Here is a 20,047-nt window from a genome sequence, read left to right as displayed (position 1 = left end):
TATGTATCCATTTATCTGTTTGTGGGTTTGTGTCTGCGGGTGTTCAGTCTGGTTTGCCACAGTGGAAAAGATAATCATAAACTGGCTGATGGTGAAAATCTGTCCAGGTGGACTGTGTGTCTGTGCTGGCGAATGCATGGGTCTGCGTCTCGGCTTGGCTGGGACCACAAAAGGTCCCAGTGCTTCGCGAAGTTTGCGGTAAATAAAATGTTGAGCTGTACACTTCAGCCCAGCCGATGGATTAAAACTGTCACACAGCAGGCTGGTGCAACAGGGAAAAATGGTCCACAGTCATCTGCTGGAGGAATCATGGCAACATTACGCATGTTTTTCTTCAACAGTCATACCCTGGAAGCTGAGAGATACAGACAAAACCTGATTTCCTTGCTGCTGACTCATCTGCAGCGTTTCCAAATCCAAATGGAATCACCTAAAATAATAAATCCTAATCCTTTAAATTAGGGATTTTACTCTGATCATATAAGCAATGACAGTAAAAACAAAAGTCCTGCTCAAATTCCCTGTTTATGACTTTATGCCAGACTACATGGGGTATTTTACAGTACAAGCTATCAAAAACCTGTGTCAATATGTGGCAAAAGCTCAAGCGAGCTAATCACACTCCAAAAGGATAGAAAAATTAGTTATGGGCAATGTTTCCAACTGACATAATTTGAGCTATGTAAGATTCAACATAAACAGAAAAAGGAATGAGAAAATAATTGTGGTCGACTGGTGTGTGTGGTAACCCGTTGCAGTCTTGCATGTTGGATGTGGTGTGCTTTTTCCAAGGTTTTGGATTTCTCATTATATATTAGGTACATGAACTTGCATATGGCCTGATACATGGTGTTAGAGTTGACTGAGTACAGTGGATTGCCCTATTCAACTTAAAATCACAAATAAAATATTATTTTATATTGCAGACTTTCTGTTGGAGGGGAAATGCTGTGGTGACTGTAGAATTTGCAATGAAATTCTTGATGTTCTTGCACGTGGTATGGTATCACTTCATACACCAGAGTTATTACAGGAAATTATGAAGAGTCTTCACAACTGACTTAATATCATATCATCTCTTTATGGATCATGGGATTTTTTTTTTTTTTTGGACTGCTGGTTAGACAAAACAAGCCATTTCAAGATTTAAAACTTGGATTTTGGGAATTTGTAATTTAAATTTTTCACTATTTTTTTTGTGTTTAAAAAAACAATAATTTATTATAAAAAATAATAAGAGAAACTGGTTAAGCAGCAATGAAAACGTTGGCCAAGATTAAAGTTTTTCTCTAGTGCATGCTAAATGTATCCCCAGTGCTTCTAGGTTAGCCATTTTACAAGCAAAATAGCTCTTTAGGAAATCATTTGACCCTCTCACACTAACCCTCACCCTAACCCATACCCTTTAGATTGAAGCTAAAACCTGACAGAGGAAAAATAAAAGACCCCCCCCCCCCCCCCCCCCCCCCGATAAATATGAGTAAACAGCCCTCTGCTCTGCTCCAAATAATTTCCTTCCAGCTCTGTCCAGAGAGATATCAGGGACCAGGCAGTTTGGGTTTTCTCCTTCACAGAGCTTTAGCTCGGTTGGCTGCAGGGCTAAGGGTCCAGCTCTATCAACTAGCGCCAATGTAAACACAGCAATTCCTCCCCAATTAGAAACGCTAAATGCATTGGACTCGGTGCACTACCAGGGCTGGTTGGTGCAATTAATGCAGCCTTGGTCTCCACTGGCTGCTTCGGATGGCTGGGATGGTTGAGATGTATACAGTTTCAGTTCAAGGCCAGTCAGTGGAAGTCTGATTGGGCAGGTTGGACTCATCATGGAAGTATAAACATGAGATTGGATGGGTACTTGGTGGTTGGGGTTTTCTTTGGGTCAGCCGTGCTGGGTAGCACCACAGCAGGCCAGAAAGATATGTGTGGTAGGAAGGTCAGTCAGAGGGGGAGAGCTGAGGAAGAGGAAGCTGCATTTTCAGCTGTGCAAACTCTTCAGATTCAACTGTTAATGTAGAACAGATATGATCAGTACAGTCAGGATCTGTATATACTGGCACTGACATATTTTGGCTTCAGATTGCAGGTCAGATGTGAAATGACGTGGGTAACTTTGCCATTTGTCTATCTGCTATTTTAAGGTGTTTTGAATCTCATCAGATAAAAAACTAATGAACTACAACCTGTTTTTACAATGCTGCCTCATTTTCTAAGTTTGTGGCTTTACATATTTTCATTTTGTACATATTTGCATTTTCAATTCATATACTTGAAACTATTCCTATTTATATATAATGTACACCACAGGAGCAACATAAAACAATGTCTTACTTTTCACTAAGATTTGAGTCACTTTCCACTTATAAGATCTCTTAAAAGAACACGCTAGACAGGAAGCGTAGACCATTGTCCATTGTTTTATATCCTTTTGTCCACTGGCCATTGTGCATTGTGCATTGCGTGCTCCTGAGGTGTTGGTTTGCACTATCAGATTGGGGTGCTCCACTCTCTCAAAGATAGTTTGCTAACAGAGCTTTAACTCCATTGCCTCTAATGAAAATCCATACTAAACATTTAGCTCTGTGTGAGAAAGGGGGGAAATTCAATAAGACACATAACACAATTTATAAATTACAGGAAGAACCAATCGAACCAACAGGAAAAATGGAGAAATGTTTTTATGTTTATATCTGTTCATTTTGCCTCATTTTAAGAACCACAATAGCAGCTGCCAGTGTGTGGTGAGCATAAAGAGGTTGAAATCTATGTTCTCAGCCAAAATGAAGTACAACGTGGTGATTTTATTCAGTCTTCTTTTCCACACAGATTATCAGTCATGCCGCCAGAGATGTCTCCACTGGGGTATTCCCCAACTAATGGTCGCTTTTGGACAGCACCATCGATAGTAAACTAATCTACAGCCTGCAAGGCACAGGAAACAGATCTCATTAGCACTCATTGAACTATCTTCCAAGGAAACTTTCATCTTTAGACCACTCTGACAACAGGCCTGAAAGCCAGACTAATGTCACTTACTAGTTCTTGGTTTAATGGCGGACTGAAAATGTTTCATAGATGGATGGGCAGTTAAAGAGTGAAGTAATCTGGGCAAAGTTTACATACACAACTACAATAATGTAAGGTGGTATAGTTTAAAAGTATGAGCAAAGCCATGTTTTTGTTGCAGCAAATTGTCACATCATGATGATATTCCCCACATTTTTTCTAAATGTTTGCTTATGATTAAATTTATGGTATGATATTTTCATGCTGTACTAAAACCTTCTTATTCCCCTCAACTTTTTCTTCTTACTTTATTATATAATCCTCCTCTGATCTTCGATTGACTTGACAGTCGATTATATAAATATATGCATGTGGCATTCTGTGCGACAGGAGTGAAAAATAAATAAAAACAATGGTAAAAATATGTTGATCATAGTAATTATCAGTGGTTGTTGTTGGTAAATAGTTGCTGAGTAATTAGGTTATTATGCCTATCTTTCCTCAGCTTAGTGATAAAATTATTTTTTAAAATGGTAAATGGTAAATTTCCACTTGCTTCCCACTTCACCGGCAGCTCCTATCTGGGCTGCTTGCTGAACAGAAACTAGTAAAGTGATATTTTGACTGAGGCCTCCACACTGTGGCTGAAGCTACAAACTACAGCTGAATTTTTTTATGTTTTGGTCATTCAGCCACTGGAGGGCGACATCATATTAACCGCACATCCCGCGATGTTTGCGGCTCTCTCGTTGTTTGTTTACAACCTGAGTAGCTTTGTCCACAGTAAGCTAACGGGGTGATTAAACTTCACAAGTCGGCAGTCAAGATGGGATGTGATGGAGGCACGATCCCAAAAAGACATGAGTTGGTGAAAGGCCCTAAAAAAGTCGAGAAGGTGTGTTACGCTCGTTTCTTTTGCAGTTACCTTACCTTTCGTGTCGTTGAGGAAAGCTACCTGTAGGTTGCTAACTATTAGCCAGCTAGCATGCAAACAGTATACTAATGTAGTTATTTATCTTGAAAATGATTAAATTGTTAAATTTGTAATTGTTTTAGGCACACTATGTAGTTTGAAAGTTAAATTATGCAATGAACGGATCAAATATGTACAGGGTTTACTTGTTGAAGATTTCATGCGCACGAAGGTAAGCTAACTAGCTAGCTAACGCTAGCCTTCAAAATACAATAGTTACGGATGTATAACATTCATTAGGATGGGCGAAGTTTAATAACAAATAGTATTTTGGTTGATTAATTTATTCTGTCCTTTATCTGTCGTTTGTTGAGGTAGAAGATATATTTTACAAGAGAGACGTGGCTGTCATTTCAGTGTGGACTAATTAACAGAGTCGTTCAACACATCATTTACAATATTTACATTCATCGTGGAACATTTTTTGATTTAGGCGTTTTAATTGTGTGTCTAGGTCGATAAAAATGCAGAGCTGGCCGCCAAATGGAAGTACTGTGCCCTGAGCCAGGAAAAACTCAGACGCCCCATCGTTGCTTGCGACCTGGGAAGGTGAGAGCTAAGTGTTTGTTAATCGTCAATCAGGCATAATCAGCTGCCTTGTTACAACTGTAGAGACAAGATGGCTTGATAATGTGACACTGAGTGAAAACCTGTGTTAAATCTAACTAGAAAACTAATGAGGTTGTCACCACCAGCAGAGTCCGGCCATCCGTTTTCTGTGCCTGCTTAGATATCTGTTTATGTGTTTCTGTTATGTTTCAGGCTCTATAACAAAGATGCTGTCATTGAATATCTCCTGGATAAGTCTGCTGACAGACCCAATGCTGAGGCTGTTGCACACATCCGTGGGATAAAGGTGTGGTAAAGTCACTCTAGTCTTGTACAAAGATTCCTATTTCTAAGTCTATTTGAGTTTATTTGTGTGTTGGGGATTTATACGTCTGCATTTCTCTTTGATTTCATGTTGTTGTTTTTTTCTGTGCATGTTCATTCCTCTACTCTTTTTCCAGGATATAAAGGAACTGAACTTGACCGATAATCCTGAGTGGGAGGGAGAAAGAAGAAATGCTAAAGGAGACCGTTATGAGGATATCCACTGTGGCATGTTCATTTGCCCTGTTGTAGGGTTGGAGATGAATGGCAAGCACAGGTAAACATTACCAAGTAGAAGGGATTCAACTTAAGAATAATCAAAATGCTGGTACACAAAAGGTCAATTATGTGCACCTGTTGTACTGTAGTCTAATATTTTCAACTTGCTCAGGTGAGACTTAATTCATAGACTCTTTAGATTCTTGGGGAGCGCACTGTTGACCACATGATGTCATTAAAGTAACATCATCTTCATCAGTGTGTTCTCTAGAGATATCTGTGTCTAACATGAGCTGTGTCTTTATTCCTCTGTTTAAATTATATTCCGTGTTATTCATAAGTAAGGTATGTATTGTGAAAACACTGGAAGGCTCTTATCAGTTGTTGTTACCAGTATCAAATCTTTCGTCCACTGGTTCATATTTAACAGTGTTAAAAATGCACCACATTTCACAGAAAGAATAGAAAAAAGACTGGAAGGGTTCAAGAAAGAAACATTTTCTTATGGTTTTGTTTTGTTTATATTCCCTGATATTTCCTTTTCAGGTTTTCTTACCTGCATACCTGTGGCTGTGTCTTCTCTGACCGGGCCCTGAAGGAGGTCAAGACAGAAATCTGCCACAAGGTGAGCATTATTTAGTTCTGTCTTTCCCTGTCACCCCTGTTCTTATCACTTTTATGTCCATGCATTTATACTGACTTTGTAGGCAGTATAAAAATGTCACAGACATGAAAGCACTTAAATATTCAGAAAAAACACTCCCTAAAAATGTACATTGTTTATGGACTAGTTTTACTCATGAAAATATGGAGATATATTTGAGTTTGCAACAGTTGATGGATTAGTAGTTTGCCAACTATGAATCTTTTTACATTTTCCTGATAGATTTTTAAACTACTCTTCCATGCAGTTGCTCCCCATTACTGTTAGTGTTTGGCAGTGGCTATGATGCTTTGATTCACACATAGAGTTCTTAGTGCTAATGCTTTGCAAATAAGCAAATATCACTGTAGATAACACACTACCGGTGTGGCATGGTATCAGATGATAAAAATAGGGTTTCTGACAGTTTGAGTCTTACTTTTGAAGAAGAATACTGCTGATTATTTCCTGTCACTGTTGATATGTCTGTTGAAGGGAAAGTATCGCACTTAATGAAAATAAAATCACAGTTTATTTGGGGATCTAATGTTCACAGTCACTCTGACATAAGTTGTAGATGATGAAGTGAAAATTACGATGAAACATCAGGTGTCTTTTAAAGAGGGAAGAGAGGTCTTTATTTGTTTAGTTGTTTACACCTGCAACTCCTTCATTAAAAAAAAAAGATGAACTGACAATAATTTTATTAACAAGTGTGTTTCAAACTGGACAACATACTCAACAATATTAAATTAAACAATATTCAATATTAAATCAAATGAAACAATATTAAATGTATAATCAGTAGTTTATTCAATACTATGTGTAGTCTAGTTGTCTCAAAGTTGTCACTGCACTTTTGCTTAAACTGCATTGCTTTACTGTAAAGTTATTTTTTTTTAATCCTCTGGCAATACACTGGCATTATACACTCTCATGATTATCAAAAAATAAATAGACAAATATATCTGTGAACAGTAGTCGTGCTACAGACGCTGGAAGTGTACAGTGCATCATCCCTTTGTTCTCAGTTCAGTTTTTTCCTGCTCACATCTTTGACATTCAGAGTCACTGAACAAGTGCAAATAGTATGAACTGCATGTAGCCCGACTTTTGTTAAAGATATCAACAGCGATTTCATGCTTCAGCACTGCTGTTAAAGTAGCTGCTGCTGCTTGAGTTGCTCTGTATAGCTAGCAGCCATGATGGGTCTATGGGAACAGTTGCCTGACTCAGCACCTTGTGTCTGTGCCACTGCTCCAGACAGTCCAGGGCCTCGGGAAAGGTGTTTCTCTCAAACTTATTGGCAAACATGCTGTTCCTGTTAATGATCCAAGGCAGGTCTTCAAATCCATAGATACAGATGTCTCGTACATAATGCCCTGGAAAATGACATCAACAATTTTGGTCACGTAGATGTGTGTATTTTATTGTTACATAAAACTTATTTTTTTCCATCTTCTACCAGTGAAAGGTCATATAAAACACAGACAGACTAAACCTATTACCATATAGAGATTACATCATATGAGAGGAATCCTCCTATCAGTTCTTTTGTTGAGTAAATCTTGAGTTGCCTTAGCCAGTAAATGGTCCTGTAATCCTGTTCGGGGCTAAAGAGCCAAACATAACTAAGGCAAAGAGTAAGGAGACATTTTTATTTCATTGGACACAGGTACAGTATGAGGCATGCTAATGTTATTAATGTGATGTTAATTAATACTAGTTTGTTTTTAAGTTTCTGAAAATATACTTACTCACATAACAGATTCTAGATGACATTGTCATAGTATCAAGAATTAAACTAGACCATAGATAAGCCTTGTAGTACAGATATTGATCATTAAAATATTACCTCCAATAATAGACATGTTCTACTGTACTGTACCTTTGCAGCCACTGTGTGTCCTTCCTTCTTGATCCCTCCACTTGATTGCCCGAATGTCTCCAGCCCAACCTCCATCTATGTGGCTGCCTGGAGCTTCTGCAAACACATAACCAGATGAAATGAATAATTAGTATGTAATTGAATTCAAAGGATTTAGTTAGCCCTGCGTGGGAGGTGGCCCTGGATGTTTCTCATAGAAAAGCTTAGGGAACCGGCTGTGTTACTGCTCTTTATCCATGCTCTTTGTCCAGAGGTTAACCACATGTGCATTTGCCTAGTCAAGTAAAGTATTCCTTTTCATGGAATCTTTTTTTTTCTTGTAAAACTAAAACTGGCTGTTTGAAACCACTTCCTGTAAATCGTAAATGTCATGCGCCTCTTTTGTGTAGCTTCTTCACCACACTACTTAAGCTTTCCATTACCTATATAGAGCAGTGCACAACCACTTCCTGAAGCTCCTCTATGAGAGGCATCCAAGCAGGGCTAGTATTTATTGATCAAGTATGATTTTTCAAATGCAGCCCCCAGAAAATCACAAGCAGAAACACAAAACAAACATGTCATTAGCTTCACACTAGCAATCCCAATTAATGGAGAAATGACAAGGTCTATTGGCCATCAAAAGCCATCAATATCAATACTGATATCCGTTAAAGCCTATGAGGGTTCAGAGCAAAAGCTATAGGGTTGATGTTAAGAATGGGCTAAGGTCTGCTGTATTGATACCTCAGGACAGTTATATGTTTGTTAGACTTTACTGATTACCCTTACACTTAGGGGAAATAACCCCATCTCATTTCAGTCACCCTCTTTACACACCCAGGGGTTCATTTGATTTCTTTGGTCAGTTCCATAATCAAGTTAGGGAATATTTGCACCATGTTGCATCGATTGTGTTTCTGTATCTTATGTCTCCTTGTGTTATATCATAATAACGCTATTAATAATTAATAGTTTTGTTTTTTTTTACCAAGATTTGTCCTGTAGAACTTAGAAAAAAGGTTACATCAGCACTAGAAGAAAATTGCTGCATGTCTGTATATCCATTCAAAACAGACAGTTTACCTTTGACATGGTTGAGTGTCACCCAGTAGTGCTCGTCTGGACTGAATGTGTCCTTGGACCACTCCAAGAGGTCGTGGGCTATGGGGCTTTTCAGAACAAAGTCTACAAAGGCCCTAGTGAGAGCATAGTAAGCTGTTCCAAAATACACTTGCAGATTGTGTGGAGGAGGACCTTTCTTCAGCCCCAACCCTTTCCGAGCTACATGTGACCCCATGATCTCCTTGTGCTGGAGCCGTGTCCTGTACCTCATGGACACCGGCTGCTTGACCCCAGGTGTCATGTTTCTGTCCCTCCACTCTTTGCTCTGCATGTACTGCACCAGTTCCAGGTTGCTCTTGACAGGGAAATCCTGTCCACACAGATTCACCACCTTCCTCCAGCCTATCTTGGACTTTGCGAGATCCTTCATGCAGTTCAAATCTGCTTTCAGGCGAGAAAAGCCAGCGTAGGTCACTGTCTCGCTTTGGCTGGAGAGGAAGGTGTTTTGGAAGCAGCTTACTAGCTTCTGTACGGCCATCTGGTACTCCCATGGAGCCTTAGCATCCACATGAATACAGTAGACATTTTGCGGCATGTAAATGGCCCGCAGCAATCGCACAAAAAGCTCCAGCTCTTTGTGAACGGTCACAATGAATGCTAAAGGGTATTCTTCCTCCTCAGGGCTCAGAGGTCTTGTGATGAAGTGTAGGTTTTGGGTCAAATCGGGACACTGCAGATGACTATTGAGAATATAGCTTTCCACCTGCAGAAGAGATATATTATCACTACAACTGTTACTATCTTACTTGTGGAACAATCTTTACTGGTATTAGTCAGCATACTTACACTCAATAATGGATTTGGAAAATTATTGTATTGGGTTAATTATTTTGTAGTTAAACATTTGTTTTCAGCACGTCACTACCATAGAATCTCATTTATGTCTGTTCTCAAACATAATGTGCAATATGACTGACAGGCTTGTGCTGTCATATCTTCTAATGTGCCAGTGCTGTACAGTTTCTGTCCAAATTTAGCACCTACCCACGAGTGCTGAATACTCATGTAATAATGTAGTAATAACTACTGAGTACTCATGATTTGGGACGTGAAAATTGTTGACGCATGTCGTGGATGGTGTGTTCCCAGCACAAGAGAGCATCTAGTTAAGTTCTGTGAATGAAAATGTAGTCCAGAATTCTCTGTGCATTTCATTGCTAACAAATGTTTACCATAGATTTTTGACATACATTTTGCATACAAAATAAAATCGAACATACCTGGCAGTCACGGTGGTACCATTCTACTCCTTCATCAGTGCCAGGTAGAAAACTTTTACATTCAGTGGAAAAGGGTCTACAACTTGATGGCTCTAGGGGCTTGGGCTCTGCTGGCTCTGTTGTTGTTATCCTAGCCCTCAAATAAATTACTGAACAAATAATAATACTCATCCCCAGGCACAACAAGAAGCTGCATTTTGTCCCCTCAAGCTGGTGCATAATAGCCCCACTTCAACTTATCCAATCAGCACCACCACAGATAAAACTCCTGCAAGAAAGACATGCAGTTTGGTTATTTGCAGAAGGGTCCTGTACTCCTGAGGGTTATTAAATAGGGTTAAATATGTAGGTTAGCACAAATTGATGAAGCCGGCGTTCAGCTCAAGAATTGTAGATTAGTGTACCAGTTTTAGTCTGTTGATAATTGATATTTGAGATGTGACGCATAACTGGCAGCATGTTGTCAGTTCTTTCTGAAACGCAGCATTTAATAGTAGCATTCTTGAAATATATAGCATTATAACTTATCTATCATAATGGGATTTTTATAATCATGCCGTGGAATAAATTTCACCCATAGTGTCTCTACTTTCTGCCACAACTGAAATGCAAAACAAAACAAAACCAATTAAAGGAATCTGTACATGAAGCTTTGACAAAACATAGGAGCAAGAATAGAGAGAATTGACAAAGTAGAACACTTATAAACACCTTTTAAATACTTTAATTTCTATTAGGACCATGAATTGAAATGTTATAATGAACAGCTAGTTGATCAATCAATTGGTTGAGCAATAGAAAATGTTATTTAGAATTTTTAAATAATCTGTTTGTTTCATGTTATTATGAAATTAGCATTACATTTTACAGGCATAATTAAAATACTTTGTGGGTCGGTAGTTAAAAATGGCTATATTTTGTTATTTAATCATTTATCAAATAATTGATGACAATAATTAAAGCGATTAAAGCCTCATTTAAAAGACACCATACAGACTCACTGAACAAGTTTGGCAGAACATCTGAAAACTCATGTAAACTTTAGGAGCCACATGTGCAAGGTACAACAGAAAGCATTAAGTAAACAAACAACATTTTTGAGAGATATGAGGACACCCAAAGGTTTTGAAACTGACTTCAGAATAATTTAAGCGTTGTAAAGGTAGCATTTGTATGTAGCTGTTTACAGTCCTCCTTATACTCAACATTATGCATATTTTGCAATGTTGCTTTCACCAGGGGCTGTGAGTGGTTGAGCTCATGTATAATTCAGAAATCTTTGTATGGGCAGGAAAATGGATTTGAAACTCCAGTGGTCCCTTCATAGCAAAGACGCTCAGGGCATCTCTCATGACTGGTCTTGGTGTTTAACTGCTCTTTAACCCCCCTTTGTTCTTGAGAACAGCACAGAAGATATCTATAGGGGGTTGCCATGGAAATGTGTATGTTTCTAATGTTCCTTTTGAGATGCGCCCCCACCACCACCACCACCACCACACAACCCAATCCTTCACTGAGAGAAAAACCAACTACTCCTCAGCACGTAAATGCAGTAAGAAATAGCTTGCTGCTTTATTGTGCTCAGTGTTTGTAGTCAGGGATTCTTTTTTGTGCTCAGCCAGAAACCGTTTGATCGTTGCTTGTGATAATAATCATTTCACATTCATTTTGCGATTATATCTATCTGTCATGTTTATGTCTGTCTACATCAAAAATGTAAAGCTCATATCAACGCATCACATGTAAACACATGCAGATACAGTATGTAAAGAAAAATGCAAAAGACTGGGCAGGGTTAGCATCTTACCTCTGAGGCAGTTCACTTTGTAGTACTTATGATGAAGAGATAAAACATTAGACATCAGTGCCTGTTCTGATCATTGTTGATCAAACTGCTACTCCAAATGTGTTATTTCAATCCATCCAGGGTCTGGCAGAGTTATATCCATTGGAAACATCATCAACAAAAACAGGAACAGCGTCAGGAGTAGCTTTTGTTATCTGTTCATGCTAAACTTATCACATTTGTTTCGTTGTTGTCTTTGGCAGTGAGAGACCCAGGAAGCTGCACTCTCTGAGCTTGAGACCGTGCCGGAGTACGACTGAGTGTGTTTTTTTTCTCTGGTTGTATTCGTTGCTGATTAAGTCGCCTCCCTACAACAGCCCCATGAGATTAGGGCCGTCCCCGCTTGGTTACCAGCAGTGATGCATACACCTGACACACAGAAACACGTCACACACGCTCTTTCTCTCTCCCTAAGGTTTTTTTCCACTCTCCTCCCCCATACAGTTTCCTACTCACTGGTGTGTTCCGTCTTTCCTATTTTTTTCTTCTTGCTTTACATTATTTCTTTCTTGGTCCCCTTTACCTCAGGTTCCTTTCTTCTTTTTTCTCTCAAATGTGTTAAGTTGCAGTTCATCTCCCCAGTCGCGGGTGCACATGTCAAATTATCCAGAGTGTCCCTCCACTGAGTACTCGCTCTCCGCCTTGTTCAGCTTCTTGTCGTCTGTCAGGTGGCCGGTTTAATGTTGAAGCAAGGTTGTGGTTGATTTGCTGACTGACTTGACAATAAGGTGCCCAGCTCACCGGTGGCCTGTGTCATTCGGGTAATAGCAACAGCAGAGCGACGGACTTCAGAGCAGCACCCACAGAGTTTATTTGCTGCCTGGTCAGCTTCTGAGATTATCCCTCTTGTGTTGAACAGAGCACATGGCCGGAGTTCACACCCACTGAGCCTGCATTACGGCCACACAATAGATCCCCTGCTGGTAACTCAGGGGTTTAATATTTGTGTTTGTATATGGCTGTGTATTCCCTTCTTTATGAAGCAGTCACACAGCTTGTGTTAGTATCATTTTTGACTAATATACAAAATTTTGAATTTGAGATTTTTGCCATCTTTTGTTTTAGGTTGGCCTGTCTGAGAAAAATGCAACTATGAACAACAATTTACAAACTGCGCTACATAAATTAGATGTATCCTGGTAGTAAAATACCCAATAATGTACTGGTCAGTAAAACTGGACTTAATAAACCTCATCAAGAGCAGAGAGCAGGGCAAACCCAGTCAGCTAGATCTGTGGGAGATCCATACCAGGAGGATTTTTAGATTTTATAGAATAGTGGATTAAAACATAATGAATTTAAAAATAGGTCTACATTATTTATTTATTGAACATACATTACAGTGTGACTGTAAAGCGCTTCAAACACAAGATTCATTGACTGGATGTCATTGGTCATTAACAGGTTTCTAGCTTATCATAGTCATGTGCTTCTGACTGTACTTCTATCTGGGTTAAAGAGCATAGTTACAAATTCCAACAATTTTGGTGCAACGCTGTTAGAAGCCCACACATTACGTCAATGTCTTTTTAAGCAACTTACTGACTTTGCCTGTTCAGATATATAACTGTTCAGCACAGAGTATGCTTACATATTTATTTTTTCCTGAAGAAATGCAGCTGTGTTTAGAAATAGTTTGACTATTATAATATTTGTTTTTTCAGTCTACCTATCCCTGCCTCAGAAACCTCATAATCAAGAGTTCCATCCAGCAGGATAAACAAATCATTGTTTTGCAAGTGAAAGTAGGAGTACATCCCCTTGCCTGTTTTGCACCTGAACCTTTTTTAAGTGCAGTTTTTGTGCTTTTAGCCTGATCGTATGTCATGTTATGAGATTATGTGTTTTTCAAGATAAACGTTTTTTTTTGTTTTGTTTTTTTTTGTTTTTTTTTAAGAGGAATACATCTTTAAACTTGCCTTACGCGCAAATATATATATTTGAAAAGTTTATGTTTCAGGGTATGGGTCAGGAAAAATCCTGCCATGAATAAAATGCTCAGCTCACTCACACACTGTAAGTGGAAGGATTTAACACAGGACTGTTCAAATCAGAGGCATTTAGCTCAATTATGCGTCCTGTGGAACAATTCTTCCTTTTATGGCACAACCTGTGTTTCAGTTAATAACAGAAGTTTACATCCATCACGAACAGGGCATTTCAATGACAATCATAATATAACAAATACATGCTTTGACATATAGGAAATGATTGAATTGATATTTATTACAATCAGCTTTGTTCCACTGTAATTATATATAAAAAACACAATATGATTGTATCATGAATTGCAATATGATTACACTGAAAGTTGGTTAATGCCAATACTGAATTATCTACCAGGGCTTATTTTTAGTCATTCAGTTTTTAAATCAGTGGAGGAAGTGTTGTCTTACATTTCTTACCCTTCAATTTTTAAACATAGATGCCGACTATGAACTGCCTTTGCAGTTGTTACACAGGTTTTCCTATTTTGCCGGTCACATGCAGTGTCTGTTAACTGGGGTGTCATGTCTGTGCTATAGTGTGGGGACCCATTTAAAGATGAGGATATCATTGTGGTCAATGGCACCAAGGAAGAGGTGGAAAAGCTGAGGGAGAAGATGGAAGAGAGGCGAGCCAAAGCTAAAACTAAGGTAACTTTTAATTATTGTTAGGTTTTGAATAACATTTGTCTAAACTTTGAAAACTTTTTTGGAATAATGTTCAACTTTTGTCAGGGACAGTGGTTTTATTGTGTAATCAATACATTTCCCTTTTTCTTTTAGAAATCAAAGAAGAGCAAAGCAGCTGAAACTGTGTCCACACCATCAGAATCAAAAGGTTTGTGTAAAGCCTGGTTGAGGCGTCATTCATTTTAGTCAGACAAATCTTTGTGTTTAGCATTTACATAAACAAAAGCATGCAACTAACAAAACACTGGAGCCTTTTCTTCTTCATTTGAATAATATTCTGAACATCCTGTAGAGGAGTTGTCTTGGTTATTCAAACGTTTAACTTGCATGCAAACTCAGTAAATACTGTGAAGTTGATGATATATATAAGATGTAGAAAAGCAACATAGATCCTAACACATCTCATTTCATAATTTATCTAATTAGTAGATGAAAAAGGCTCATACTTATTAAATGTGTGGCCTTTACTTCGAAATAGCTCATGTGCTCTTTTCCACTGAAAGTTAATAATAAAGTGTATTTTTTAAAAATGTTAGTAGATACCTTTTTTTCAGGCGAGGTGGCCCCTGCCTCTGCCATAAAGCGCTGATGTTCTTAGCAGAGAGCAGATTTTCTGTGCTCCCATGAGAAAAGGTTCATATTACATACATTTTCTCTTTCAGTGGTGATGTGTCATATGTGGTTTTTAAACTATATTGGTCACATTTCATTGTCTTACTGTGTGTGTATATATATATATATTAATTTCCTCATACATGTTCTGAGAACCTGAACAGACTTATAGGTCATCATTTCCCCATTTAAGAGGTGCATCTTTCCCATCGTGACTGAAGATGTAGCGAAATTGTTTGTCATTTTTTAAAATCGGCCCTGCTTTATACATTTCCCGTGTGAAATCTTATCCTAGTTTTTATTTCATTTCATGAGTCTCATCAATAAGCAAAGAATTGCAAATCCTACAACTGGTGATTTTGGAATTGGTAAAGTGTTTTTACAGTTTGGCCGGGTGTTTATGAATCTTAGATCAAAGACCTCCAGTATTGTGTGCCCTCAGAGAGCATTGGTGTGGTTTCCTGTTTAGTTTTCCAGGACAGCACAAGGCTCTGAGCTCACAAGTGAACAGGGCATTTGCTGAGAAACACCTGATGCATTTTTGTTACTCAAATCAAAACTAAAGCTTCAGTGAAAAAAATTACACATAATTTTTTTCCTGACCATAAGACAAATTATGTTGACTATTTGAACACAACATTGAATTATCCTCTGGCTTAATCGGATTGTCTGACTCTGGTTTCTTCCTGCAGATGACACACAGTCTCCTCAAGTGAATGTAGCAGAGAGCAGCTCCAGTTCGGACAGCCAGAGCACCTCGTCAGGTAGCTAATACTTTGCTTTGACATATACAAACAAAGATTAAATATAAACTCTACATTTGGAAGTGACAGCAGTGTTGAGCATATGTAAGGAGTCCTCTCCACCTTCAAACAGCATGGCAGTCATTCTGAAAGATTACTGTTTAAAATGGATTGTTTTGTTTTTTTTATTCTCAGATGTTACCAGATTATGAATAAAAGGATAACCTACAGTGGATATAAAAAATCTACACAGCACTGTTAAAATGGCAGGTTTTGATATATAAAAAAAAAAAAAAGAAACCAAGATAAATCCTTTCAGAACGTTTTCCTTTTTAATGTGACCTATAACCTATATAAACTGGCGCGCCTTTTGATTTTATCACGGTACTCAAAGTTTGTTTGGGTAGGAATCTTTCAGCTTAGCACATCTAGACTTGGCAATATTTGTCCACTCTTTGCAAAAAAGTTCCAGATTCATCACATTACGAGGGCATCTCCTGTGCACAGCCCTCTTCAGGTCACCCAACAGATTTTTCAATTGGATTCAGGTCTGGGCTCTGGCTGGGTCATTCCAAAACCTTAAGCTTCTCTTGGTGAAGCCATTCCTTTGTTGATTTGAATGTGTGCTTTGGGTTGTTGTGCTGAAAGGTGACATTCCTCTTCATCTTCAGCTCTTTAGCAGATGCCTGAAAGTTTTGTGCCAAAATTGACTGGTATTTGGAGCTATTCATAATTCCCTCCACCTTGACTATAGCCCCAGTTCCTACTATAGAAAAACAGAAAGCAGCCCTGCAGTACAATACTGCCACCACCATGCTTCACCATGCACGGGTGATGTGCTGTACTGTTTTTGCACCAAACATACTTTTTTGGAATTCTGTCAAAACGTTGAAACCTTGGTCTCATCAGACCATAACACATTTTTTGGGACCTTTTTTTTTTTTTTTTTTTTAATTTACCTTGGCTTGGATGTTTATTTTTGGGATAATGCATGAGATTATCATCACATGTAGGGAGCAACCAGTACTTCCTCAGCTCCTTTAATTTTCTACCCCTCTCCTGGGTCACTTTAATTGATGGTAGGTGTATACCACTATTTAACATGAGCTTCAGTGTGAGTTGTTGATTCTGACCACAGCCCCAGTCATAAGAGGGTGTTCACACTGGGTTGCAGTTTGTTTTTCACTTGAATTTTATAGGGTATGGGTCAGACTTAATGTGGAAAAAGTTCTGAAATTACTTATCTTGTTTTCATGTTTGTTTCACTGTAAACATTTGAGCATCAAGTTATATCTTCAGTATGGACCTTAAATTCCAGGGAGCATTAAAAACACTTTTTCTAGGTGTCAAATCAAACAAAATCTAAGCAAAGTATGATATATTTTAATTCTTTGCCTTGTTTTTCTTTGTTCTTATCTTCCTCTTGTTGTTTTGTTTTTCCGTTTCATTTTCCATTTTACCGCCCAGATGTGCCCGGACCCTCGGGATCCTCCAGCTCCTCTAAAGGCGCAAAGTCTTCGACAGCCTCCGCCTCCAAGAGGTCCATCCAGGACATGAAGGAAAAATCAGAGGCCTTCAAATCCCTGTTCACCTCCCACAGCTCCGCCAAGCGTACCAAAGAGCAGACATCCAACTGGGTCACCCACACCCCATATCACTTCTAAGTAACTATCACTCAGTGTAAAGACCACCATTTTTAGATTGCTCCAGAAAATGTGACCCATTAAATACCAATTACTGATAAATCTAATTCTGCATACCCAGCTCCAGAAATGCACATTACCCACATGACCTTTAATAATATCACCAATGTATGGGCTCATTCCCAACTTGTCTCTTCAGTCCCAAGTAGCTCAGTGTTTACATGTTGTGAACATTTTGTTAATAGCTCCCCAAGCTGTTCAGGCGCTTTGTTTTGTAACCTAATTCCTCCCCCATGTATTCTCTTCCATCAGTGTGTTCTCAGTCACAGGTGCTTGGAGAATTGATGCTAGGGTGACTTCATCATTTCTGTCACTCTGCTGTCTCCTAGTGGACAGACCGCAGCTTTTTAAAGTGTGATCTCTAAATGGTTGAAACTATCACAGAAGTGATGTGAGTGGATATATACAGGCTTGATCTCACTCTTCAGTTGAGATGAAACATCCTACTGGGTTCTACCTGTCTTCAAAGACTATTGTCTATGAACACATAATGTGGGTTTCTTCATAAGTTCTACCAGAATGAGCTTGGCCCTCATTCCTTCTTTGTAGAATATATTTCACAAGTTTTGCAGAGAACTCTGAAGTTATTTTTTTTTTCAGTCTATCGGTTATTTATAGCAAGATGATAAGAAACTTGAGCATCACAAGCTTCATTATTTTCAGTTTCCTTTTCCAAACAAAGTGCTTCCAACTGTCTGTTTTTCTCTGGGTCTTTTTGGAAGACCTTTTGATGTGAAAACAAAATATGTTGGTTTCCAGTTTGTGATAGCAAAATGTGGTGAAATTGAATTATGTTCTTCTTCAGACAGTTGGAGTTTTTAAAGGAGATTAGAAATGTTTTGGTCTTCCTTTTTTTTTTTTTTTTTTTTTTTAAATGTAATGAGAAGATGTCAAAATAAAATTTCTATTCAGTCAAGTTTGATTTTTCTTAAAACCAATTTCTTCACTCTGTATTACCGTATTGTGCTGCCTATATTATAAGTACAATGCACAAAAAGTTGCCTTTATTTTGTGTTTGGCCTGTAATATAAAGCTTGGTTACACAATGCTATAAAGTGAAAAGAAGAGCAATAATTACCTGTGGTGACAGCAGCAACAACTCCCAGTTGTGCACTTCACAGGAAAATTCACAGCAAAAACAAGCTATAAAAAGTTCTGATTACATACAGCAGCTGACGTGTGTTTACATGTTAACAGGTGTGAAATTGAAATCTGTTGTTAGGTTTAGTCTTTAGTGCGTTGATCAGGAGACACCCAGCTGTCAGCATCTGCTTGGTTACTGTTGCACATATGGTCTCGCTTGCGTGTCCTTTATTGTCTTCTAATGAAGGAGGGGGGTCGAAACAGCAGCCTCTGATCAAATAGGGGCAGTGATGCAGGAAGTGTTCAGAAGCAAAACAGAACTACAAAAAATTCTTTAAGGAAATACTCAATTGACAAGTAAGAGTCCTCCAATTGAATATGTTCAGTAATATCTTTTATATTTATTCATTTTTTCTCCAGAAGTTAAAACACATTTTAAATAGACTGAATTTGCATATTCATAGATTATACCCAGGTTGCTCCAAGCATCCTAGTGATCTTGCCCCAGTTCTTCTGTGGATTTAGGCTGTCTCAGTATCTTCAGTCTCTTCATGTGATCCTAGACTGACTCCACGGTGTTGATATGAGTGCTTTGTGGGGACAAGACCATCTATGGACACACCTTCATATTCACTTAAAAGAGAGTGCATCCAAACGTTTGACTAGTACTGCATTTATATATATATATATGTTTTAGGAACACCACCTAGCTATGTTCAGTTTTTGTTCAAACTGTGCTAATTATTTTGGAGGATGTAGTCCGTATACTGTTGAACTGCAGTGTGTTATGTTGACATGTGTTTCTATTATATTGTCCACCACATTCATATCAAGCAGGGAAGGCTAAACAACAGACACACCTTTGTATTCTGCAATACAGTTCAACAGCACCACAAATTGCTGCCTCCACCTAACAATAGTAAAATATATATGTGTATATATACATATACACATATACCCATGCTACATCAACAGTAATCTACATCTACAGTCAGTAAAACATTTGATACAGCCCAGAAAACAATTGTGCCACTAAAAACAGCATATATGGTGACTGAAGAAAAAAAGAAGAATAAAATTAGGTTAAAATATTTTTTTTTAATTGCTGACCAAAAAATTGTGCAGAAACTTAAATATCCCCTCTCCATTTGACATGGCATGAAATAAATTCAAACTTTCTGATTATTTCCAGGTTTATATGAAAATTGAGATTTTTGATGAAGTCTCAGACTTTTTGACCTCACTGTATCAGCTCCACATGTTTTGCGTTAAATCTTAATCTAATAGGTAACAGAACTACAGCTGCCAAGTGTAGTCCTATGTAGTGGAGTAAATTGTACATTGTTTCCTTCTGAAATGTAGTGGAGTGTAAGTGCTGTATAAAGTGGCATAAAATGGAAATACTCAAATAATATACAAGTAGCTCAAATTCGTACATAAGTATAGCATTTGAGTAAATATC

The 20,047-nt window shown here is 38.2% G+C and overlaps 2 protein-coding genes across 2 annotated transcripts; one reads left to right on the top strand and one right to left on the bottom strand.

Annotated features, from left to right (window-relative positions):
- The first annotated feature begins 3,739 nt into the window (after nt 1–3,739).
- On the top strand, nt 3,740–18,418 carry rtf2 (replication termination factor 2). Its single transcript, XM_023406345.2, has 9 exons — nt 3,740–3,898; nt 4,431–4,525; nt 4,739–4,832; nt 4,987–5,126; nt 5,615–5,693; nt 14,295–14,405; nt 14,538–14,592; nt 15,749–15,820; nt 17,267–18,418. Exons 1-9 carry the CDS (start codon nt 3,830–3,832, stop codon nt 17,461–17,463), a joined length of 912 nt encoding a protein of 303 aa, XP_023262113.1. The 5' UTR covers nt 3,740–3,829; the 3' UTR covers nt 17,464–18,418.
- Nucleotides 6,322–12,647, bottom strand: gcnt7 (glucosaminyl (N-acetyl) transferase family member 7). The gene is made up of 5 exons (XM_023406344.2): nt 11,731–12,647; nt 9,924–10,191; nt 8,665–9,406; nt 7,600–7,695; nt 6,322–7,093 (listed from the first exon to the last, which is right to left on the bottom strand). The coding sequence occupies exons 2-5, from the start codon at nt 10,140–10,142 to the stop codon at nt 6,849–6,851; spliced, it is 1,302 nt and encodes a 433-aa protein (XP_023262112.1). The 5' UTR covers nt 10,143–10,191; nt 11,731–12,647; the 3' UTR covers nt 6,322–6,848.
- Nucleotides 18,419–20,047: the final 1,629 nt, after the last annotated feature.

This window comes from Seriola lalandi, unplaced genomic scaffold (assembly GCF_002814215.2).
Source record: "Seriola lalandi dorsalis isolate HSWRI2012SDOR001 ecotype SW California unplaced genomic scaffold, Sedor1 jcf7180002054304, whole genome shotgun sequence".
In the NCBI taxonomy this organism is placed as follows: Eukaryota; Metazoa; Chordata; class Actinopteri; order Carangiformes; family Carangidae; genus Seriola; species Seriola lalandi.
Note: the sequence above shows the minus strand (reverse complement) of the source record. Positions and strands in the feature narration are given on the sequence as shown.